Source organism: Sus scrofa, chromosome 15, assembly GCF_000003025.6.
Source record: "Sus scrofa isolate TJ Tabasco breed Duroc chromosome 15, Sscrofa11.1, whole genome shotgun sequence".
Classification (NCBI taxonomy): domain Eukaryota; kingdom Metazoa; phylum Chordata; class Mammalia; order Artiodactyla; family Suidae; genus Sus; species Sus scrofa.
This window is the reverse complement of record NC_010457.5, coordinates 106,123,584-106,133,508: the sequence shown is the minus strand read 5'-3', so window position 1 is coordinate 106,133,508 and position 9,925 is coordinate 106,123,584. Positions and strand designations below refer to the sequence as shown.

General features: G+C 38.9%; 1 protein-coding gene across 1 annotated transcript in view; it reads right to left on the bottom strand.

Annotated features, from left to right (window-relative positions):
• The window catches only part of BMPR2 (bone morphogenetic protein receptor type 2), a 160,920-nt gene continuing 152,007 nt past the window's right edge, over positions 1,013-9,925 (bottom strand). Inside the window, exons 11-13 of the mRNA NM_001204900.1 lie at positions 8,345-8,517; positions 3,486-4,765; positions 1,013-1,264 (exon numbers count right to left, since the gene is read on the bottom strand). Coding sequence (NP_001191829.1) covers positions 1,014-1,264; positions 3,486-4,765; positions 8,345-8,517 — 1,704 coding nt within the window. The 3' untranslated portion in view covers position 1,013. The remainder of the gene's footprint in view (positions 1,265-3,485; positions 4,766-8,344; positions 8,518-9,925) is intronic.

Genomic DNA, 9,925 nt, shown 5'->3' with positions numbered 1-9,925 from the left:
CTTAACCATCTACCTACTCAAAAATTCCATAAAGTATAGCTCTATAAGCTTTCTGATAAAAATGTGCTTCTTAAATAAATGAATATGGAACATGAACGTATATATAAAAAATAAAATGGAAAACAGTATTTGACTTGCTCTTTGTTCTATGCTCTTATGAACTTGCAAAACCAGAACCAAATATGTTTATTAAAATGCCTGGAAGGAAAAATTCAGGATTTGGAAGGACAAAAGAAATGGCATTTCAAATTAGGTTTTGGTAGTTCCCTCGCTAGAGCCCTTTGCGACAATGTTTCTGCATTCTCCATAAGGAGGGTGAAAGCAAGAAATCAGGTAGCTGCTTTCTCTTGTGCAAAAACTCACTGTCATAAAACTAACCTGCCAAAAGTATGGAGAATGAGGGAGGAAAATGCTCATATCATGGAAGAATGTGTGCTCTGTTAATGGCAGAGAGCTTACAAGAAAGCTTTTATTTGTGGCCTATAGACTATTGCACATTCAAACAAAACACAAGAGAAAAGAATGTCCAACAGACAATGTGTTCAGGAACATATCAACATATAAACTAGCTTGTGCCCAGAAATAAAACATGGATACCAGACACCACTGCAATCAAACCTGTCTTAATTTGCTTCTGATTTAATGACCTTTAGAAACTGGTCCAAACTGATTATCAGCAATACATTGTTTTTGCTTTTTTTCTTAAAAAAATATTTTGAGACCACTTTTGATACACACACATATAATTCTGTGGTCATAAACAGACAAATACAACTTTAGCGAGACTAAACAAAAGTGCAAAACTTAAAAAAAAACAAAATTAAAAAATATGGAAGCATAAGCTAAATTTTTCTGCATAGCTGAAATCTATTTAAAGCAAGTCCTTGGTGCAGGGGTAGGAGGGGGTAGTGACAGGAGGATAAAGCAGTTTTTGTTTTGTTTTGTTTCTTAAATGTCTTCTGCACATTTAAATGATGCAAAAAATAATTTCACTCCATAGGTTTGAAAACATTTCACAGACAGTTCATTCCTATATCTTTAGACACCATTGTTGTGGCAGTGCCTCCTTCTGCAAGGTAAACCGCAGTGCTGGATTTGGAATGAACTGCCCTGTCTTTGCCATTGTTGTTGACCTCACAGTCCATTGGTTCAGTGGAGATGACCCAGGTGGACGGGCGCCACCGCTTAAGAGAATAGGGAGTTTTCACACGTTTCTTGATCTTTTCACCCGACCCTGATTTGCCATCTTGTGTTGATTCACCTACTGAAAATAAAAGTGCAGAAAAATGAACCATATGTAAATAAACTATTAAAAAGTTAAAAGGGTTGTAACTGGGAAAGAGATCAAACTAATGACTGAAGGAGGAGCCAATGGACATTTCTTCAAATTCATGATGCCAGGCAGTATTTTTCTGGGCCAAACTTAACCAACCTTTTTCTTTTCTTTTTGCATGTTAGGGCTGCACCCGTGGCATATGGAGGTTTCCAGGCTAGGGGTCAAATCAGAGCTACAGCTGCCAGCCTACACCACAGCCACAGCAACTCAGGATCCTAGCTGTGACCTACACCACGGATCAAGGCAACACCAGATCCTTAACCCACTGAATGAGGCCAGGGATAGAACCTGCAACCTCATGGTTCCTAGTCAGATTCATTTCTGCTGCGTCATGATGGGAACTCCACCAACTTACTTTTGAGACTCTTTTAAACCCAATGTTTTTATAACTTGTTGAATTATTCTATAGGGCAAGGAAGAAAATATTGAAAAGCCACAAAAGGTTAAAAACAGAAGAGAAAATTCCAAGTTCTCAACTGTATTCTCAAAAATCCTTTGGTTATGAGCAGCAATGCTACAAAATGCATTTAATCGTTCTATTCCATGCTCAAAGTGGATCATATTTTAAAGGCTCAAGGCATTAATATTTTTCAGAATAATGACATAAACAATGGGGTACAAATTTTCTAGTAACTTACCCTTCCCATGTGTCACAAGACATTTTTACTAATATGGAACCTTGCCATAAGGTATGTCAACATTTCTATAATACAAGCCATTCAAGCAAGGGGCTACTGATTTATGACAGCCGAATCCCTTCAGCCCATTTCGTAGTCTTTGTTTTTTCTTTCTTTTTTTTTTTTTATAAGTGCTATCAGTCTAAACAATCTTTTTTTTTTTTAGGGCCGCACTCACAAAATATGGAAGTTCCCAGACTAGGGGCTGAATTGGAGCTGCAGCTGCCAGCCTATACCACAGCTCACAGCAACTCCAGATCCTTTAACCCACCGAGTAAGGCCAGGGATTGAACCCATATCCTCATGGATAGTAGTCGGGTTTGTTTCCACTGAGCCACGACGGGAACTCGGAGAAGTCATTTTGTATAATGATGACTGTTAAAGATTTTGGTGAGCTCTTCTATATTGCATTATAATCCTTCTAGGGCCATAAACCAAGTATCAAGTTGCTAGAGGCCCCACAGCACAATGCTATAGGCACATGGGAGACTCAGCATATAACTCCTAAAAAAAAAAAATGACATTAAAAACCATGAAGAACTTTATAGTTTCTTGTTTTATTTATTTTTTTTTAGAGCTGCACCTAAGGCATATGGAGTCCCCAGGCCAGGGGTCCAATTGGAGCTACTGCTGCTGGCCTATACCATAGCCACACCAACGCAGAATCTGAGCTGCATCTGAGACCTACACCACAGCTCAGGACAACGCCAGATCCTTAACCCACTGAGCCAGGTCAGGGATCAAACCTGTGTCCTCATAGGATACTAGTCAGATTCATTTCTGCTGTGCCACAAACTGGAACTCCTATGGTTTCTTTATATTGACTTTTCTGAATTTTCTATGGACTTTTTAATAAATACTAATATGCTCAACAAAGTTTCAAAAGTGATACTGGCATCATCTTACTTGGATTGTTTAAACTGGTCAGTACTTTATCTCAACTATTCATAGTAAGTATGTGAGTTGCATTACAAACCAGCAGTTACATAAGACAAATTGCTAACTATTCCAATTATTGTGACATTATCTTTTAAATTATAAACAACAAAATTATTTGTTTTATACAACATTTTAATTACTTCTGAAGTCCAACCAAATGGCTTATTTTATTTTTTGCTTCTTTCAGGGCTGCACTGCAGTATATGGAAGTTCCTAGGCTAAGAGTCAAATCAGAGCTGCAGCTACTGGCCTATGCCGCAGCCACAGCAACACCAGATCTGAGCCATACCGGCAACCTACACTATAGCTCATGGCAAGGCCGGATCCATAACCCACTGAGCAAGGCCAAGGATCAAACCTGCATCCCTGCATACTAGTCAGGATTGAAACCTGCTGGGCCACAATGAGAACTCCCAAATGGCTTATTTTATTTTGAAAAGTAATATAAAATAATTGCTAGTTGAAACATAATCTGTTTCTAACTAAGTAGTTACTTAAATGGTCCCAAAAGATTACACAATCCCTCCACTTACACTGCAAACTGCTGCCATCAAGGACATTTGTGGCTGAAAGATCCAGAGAATTAGGCCTCTGTGCTCTTCTGGGCTTTGACGGTGCAGGGTCTGCTACTGTGCTTGGAACACCCTGTGTAAGACCTTCTTGCTCTGAACATGGATTGCTGTTGTTGTTATTGGAATTAGTTCGGCCGCCTTCCAGTGGTCGTTCCCTCCTGTCCACCAGACGATCCAGAACACCTTCATCATGGCCAGCCTGTTGCTCTCGTCTCAGTAATGGTTCATGCTCATCAGGACTGGAATTAATATTCAGCCGGGTGTCCTCACCAATGAATTGATTCTGCAGCATTTCTTGGGTTCTATGTGCCACTGTGTTGGCTGTCTGGCCAGACGGAACTACCCCATTGACATACTGGGTAGTGGCAGCATGAGAGTTAATGCTGTGGTTTCTACCTGCCACACCATTCATGGTGACCGTCACCACATGAGGTTCTGCAGCATTGATTGTATTCATCTTGGCAACTCCAGTTTCTACTTGTTTCAAGTTTGATTTGTGCTTGCTGCCAAATTTCAGCCGGGGCTCCTTTGTTGAATTTTTGGTGTTCAAAGGCAAACTAGTAGGTCTCTTAGGAAGGTTCTGTTGCTTGGGGAGAGGATAGATCTGAGCGGGTGGGACATCAGGAATTAAACATGCTTGGCCATTTGCAGCCTGTGCGAAGTCCTGCTGTCCTGTCACTTCTACTGCAAGCTTTATGAGTGGGTAAAGCAAGCTAGAACTGGTACTGCTCAGGGGATCTGGCCCACTAAACTGTTTAAGAGAATGTTCCATGAGATTCTCATCAGAACTTTCTTTGAGGTTTTTATCAACTTCTTTTGGGTCCAGCTTGTTGGTCTCCAAGTCTTCTTCTGTCAGTTGTAAGCAGACGGGGGTTGGCCCGATTGGCTGTGAGACATTTGTGGCATGCAGATTTGCTTCATCTGAGTATGGCATCTCAGATATAGTGGTCATGCCGGTGCTTGGAGTGAGGCCAGTGGTGTTTGTGGTTGTAGTGTTGGTAGACAAGCTGGTGACACTTGTTTCAGGGCTGGGGATTCGAGCTTGTGCTTGCTGCCGTTCATAGTTAATTGAATTTCGGTTCTTTTCCCCTAAAGTCAAAGGTGTGCTGGACATTGAATGCTCAGAGGAGATATTCTTCACAATGCTGTCAGTGTGATGGATCGAGTCTTCAATGTATGAGGAAGAAGAATAATCTGGATAAGGGCCAATCTTTGGCACACGCCTGTTGTGGGATAGGTTGCTTAAAGAAAGAAAAAAGTGCCATGTTGAGAATGTACATTTATGACAAACTGACTCTCAGAGTTTAACACCTCTGATTTTAAAGAATAATTTGCTTTTAATTTTATTCCTAACCCACATTATTCTAAAGGTTATTTAATAATTCTAATCAAACAATCAAATGTCATTTAATACCTTGCTAAAGGCTAGTTTTGTATGATTTAAGCCTACCAAAAAGCCTATATGGATCTAGACATGATTTATATATATACTTATTCTTTAGGCTTATAAAAGTTATTTAAAAAAACTCCCCTATAGTTTTGTAACATTAGCAAATATACCTTTATGAATTGAATACTTGCACAACAGACATAAAAGTTCCATGAGAGGAGTTCCCATTGTGGTTCAATGGTTGACGAATTCAACTAGGAACCATGAGGTTGCGGGTTCGATCCCTGGCCTCGCTCAGTGGGTTAAGGACCCGGCGTTGCTGTGAGCTGTGGTGCAGATCGCAGATGCGGCTCAGATCCTGCGTTGTTGTGGCTATGGCTGTGGCTGGCAGCTACAGCTCCCATTAGGCCCCTAGCCTGGGAACCTCCATATGCCGTAGGTTGCGGCCCTGAAGAGGCAAAAAAAAAAAAAAAAAAAGTTCCATGAGAGAAGGAAACAAGGCGTGTGTCTTTTACATTTCCATAATTCTAAATATACAACTGCTACTCAACAAATATGTTACCAACTAAGTTCCAAATAGTAAAAAGAACATAATCTTTTAGGTTGTTTCAAAGTGCTACATTAAGACGCATAGTCTAGCAAAGGAACTTATCTTCCTAAGGTAGACCGAACCATTATCAATGAAAGTCTTAGAGCCTTAGGGTATAAGGCAGAATGTGACACTCAAAATAAAAAAATAAATAAATAAATAAATCAAAGATATAGAACTGCTCTCCAGTTATCAAAGGTTCTTCCCTGTTATTGTCACATCTTGAGAATGGTGGTTCTTAAACATCACACTATAACATATTTGCTTTAAAAAAAAAAAGCCAGGCCAAGATATGGAAAAAACCCAAGTACCCACTGATAGATAAATAGACAAAAATGTGGTATATGCCCAACAGAATATCAGCCATAAAAAAGAATGAAATCTTTCCATCTGTGACATGGATGGATCTAGAATGTATTATGCTAAGTGAAATAAGTCAGACAGAGAAAGACAAATACCATATGATTTCACTTGTATGTGGAATCTGAAAACCAAACCAAATAAAACTAAACAAACAGAATTACAGATACAGAGAACAAACAGGTATTTGCCAGAGAAGAGGGGGTCAGGGAAGGGAGGAAATAAGTGAGAAATGTTAAGAGGTATAAAATTCCAGTTGCAGAATACATGAGTCATGATGACATACACACTCTAAGGAACAGAGTAAATAACTATGTAATATCTTTGTAGGATGATATACCGTAACTAGACTCATACTGGTGATAATTTTTGAAATGTATAGAAATACCAAATCACTATGTTGTGTAACAGGAACTAACACAGAGTTACAGGTCAACTGTACTTCAAAACCAAACAAACAAACTCATAGAAAAAGAGATCAGATTTGTGGTTACTAGCAGCAGACAGTGGGGATAAGGTTACTAGCAGCAGAGAGTGGGGATAAGGAGAACTGGATGAATGCAGTCAAAAGGTACAAACCTCCAGTTACAAAATAAATGAGTACTAGGGATGTAATGTACATGACAAATTTAATTAACACTGCTGTATGTTATATATGAAAGTTAACAGAGTAAATCCTAGGAGTTCTCATCACAAGTGAAAAAATTACTTTTTCCTATTACCTAAATTTTGTAGATATATGAGATAATGAATATTCACTAAACTTCCTATGATAATCATTTCATGATGTATGTAAGTCAAATCATTTTGCTGTACACATTTAACTTACACAGTGCTGTATGACAAATATCTCAATAACTGGAAGAAAAAATAAAAGTGAGGGATGGTTTTAACTAAAACCTAAGTATAAACATTGGGAACATTAATAGATATGAGCGTTGTAGGAGAAGCAGCATCTGATGAGGTTAGGAGGGGAATGACAGGAAGAGAAAGAAGAAAAAGTCTGTATTATACAAGAAAAGGAAGTTAAGGAGAGGTGGAGGGTATGATTAAATAGTATGAAAGCTAGAGTTGAACAAGTATGGGATGAACCATGATTTAGGAGAAACTACTTAGAAGTGATTGGACGTGAAAAGAAGCATGTAAGGGGTAGAGCTGAATGACACAGGAAGCAAAATGGCCAAAGCAAGGGGGAGTAAGTTTCTTCTTTACCAGTTGAGAAAAGTTCAAAATCACTTAAAAGTAAAAGCAGCTGACTCTGAAGAGAGGTACAAACAGGATATGAGAGGATATAGAAAAAAACAGAGATAAGGGGAGATGGAAACGGAAGACTATCTCAGTATGTGTAAGGTGAGAAAATTTATACTTAGAATTGCTAATCTCTACCTTCCTTGCCTTGCTGATTTGATAGGAATAAAGGTTTACATGCTAAATGTAATTTAATCTAAACATCAGTGTAAACCCAATTTTGGGCCTATAGTTCATAATACAAATTGCTCTTAGAAATTAAAACAATAGAAGATAGTAAGGAAAATGATTCAAGAATCAAGTTTTTGTTTTTCTTTTTTTACAAAATAAATGGTACCTCTTATTTAATTAATGTATTTTTCTTTTTGGCCTTGCCAGTGGTATGTGGAAGTTCCTGGGCCAGGGACTGAACGTGTGCCATGGCAGTGACGACACCAGATTCTTAACCTCTAGGCCACCGGGGAACTCCTGTTTTTTTGTTTCTTTTAATCTTAATTTTTTCTGGTTACTCCTTTCTTGGATGCCTTCCTGAAAGCTTTTAACATGTTTTAGTTATGGGAAGACTTTATCCCCTAAACATGGAACACAGAAACACAGATTACACAGTTTGAATGTTCCATGTTTTAGGAATGTTTTCTTAAAAGCCCCTTTATTTAGAACCAAAAATCATAGTTCTAATAAAGAAATGTCTCACAAAATAATGCTCGTGATGGGATTAAAAAAAAAAAAAAAAACTTATGAATTACTTTCATTTAAAAGTAGTAGTGGTTATACTATAAAAAAAAGAGCACTGGATAGAAAGCCTGGAAATCTTAGTTTCCAGTGAAGCAATGATTAGATACATTAGGCAAGTCCATAGTTTTATTTCCTTTAAAACAAATAAATGAACAAACAAACAAGGGATGGAGAAGTATCAACAACAAAGGATAATCAAGACAATATAGTCTACAGAAGTGCTTAGACACTTCTGGACCTACGAAAATGCTTTACCTTTATTATTGTAGGGAACTTGGAGCATTAAGACCTTTATCTTTTTTATCTTTACTATATCTTAAGATATTAAAAACTACAGATTCCATCTTGCACTTATACCAAACAAAAATCAGAACAGGAATACGAAAGAAATCATGTCATTAGACTGTATGCGTTAATCACTGCACTATTAGATGGTGCTCTCTGCTTGGTCCCTGTTTTAAACACTGACAGAGGGATTCCAAACCTTCAGGGTCTTACCGCTCATTCTGCATAGCAGTAGACATGGGATTGACTGTTGGGCTCACAGATTTGTTTCTTTCCCATATCATCATAAGTTCAGCCATCCTCTCCTCAGCACACTGTGCAGTAAGCCGAGCCTCTGCATCCTGGTCCCAACAGTCTTCGATTGTCTCCTTGAGTGACCTCACTGCCTGTAATAAAGTACACATCAATATATAGGCAACTGTATTTTCCTCAAACTATTTTCTTTCTTTCCTTTTTGTCTTTCGTCCTTTTAGGGCCACACTCGTGGCATATGGAGGTTCCCAGGCCAGGGGTCTAATCAGAGCTGCTGCTGCTGGCCTACACCACAGCCATAGCAACACCAGATCAGAGCAGCGTCTGTGACCTACATCACAGCTCATGGCAACGCTGGATCCTTAACCCACTGAGCCAGGTCAGGGATCGAAGCCTCATCCTCATGATTACTAACTAGTCAGGTTCATTACCTCTGAGCCACAACAGGAACTCTAAAGTTCAAAGGAGTATAATCTTTAAAAATACTGAAATCACTACACTGTACACTTGAAACTAATATAATATTGTAAGTGAACTATACTTGAATTAAAAAAAAAATGTTGCTTTCTTAGTAGAGCCTGTAAACAGGAAGGAAGGAAAGGAAAGGAGTGAGGAAGGAAGGAAAAAAGGAATGGAGGAAGACAGGGAATCAGGAAGAGAAGAGAGGGAGGGATGGAGGGAGATGACAAAAATAATCAAAGAGAAACCTATGGGTGGTGACTTTTGAAACATTATTCTTCAAGCAGCAGGGGCTTACAGTATCTAACACAAGATTCTTACTCCCTTCTCTATGAGTACAAAGCACAATATATATTGTGCAGTAGATATTTACATGATTATAATTCTGCAAAACTCTTATTTTTACTTCATTAAAAATTTTCGATCATTCTGTATGTGGTGTAGGTCGCAGGCACTACTCAGTTCCAGCATTGCTGTAGTTGTGGCGTAGGCCGGCAGCTGTGGTTCCAATTCCATCCCTAGCCTGGGAACTTCCATTTACCACAAGTGCAGCCCTAAAAAGAAAAAAGGAATAAACATAGTATTTAAAGTTATAACGGTAACTTCCAGAAGAGAAAACTTAGAAACAGAAACAAAAACCTCAGAACATTGTTAACAGTAATTTGGCCGCACCTGTGGCATGCAGACATTCCCAGACCAGGGACTGAGCCTGAGCCACAGAATTAACCCAGGCCACTGCCATGACAATACCAGATCATTAACCCACTACACAAGAGAAATCCAACAGGAATACTTTTGAACAGGGGTGAAAGGAGTAGGTAGTCTTTTCCCTTCCCATTTCCTTTTTTAGCCGTTTCATTTGATTTGATTTTGTTTACCATACACAAGCATAATTAATTCTTTTAAAAGTTGTTTGGGAGTTCCCATTGTGGTGCAGCAGTAATGAACCCGACTAGTATCCATGAGAATGTGGCTTTGATCCCTGGCCTCACTCAGTGGGTTACGGATTTGGTGTTGCCATGAGCTGTAGTACAGGTTGCAGATGTGGCTTGGATCCTGCTGTGGCTGAGGTGTGGGCCAGCA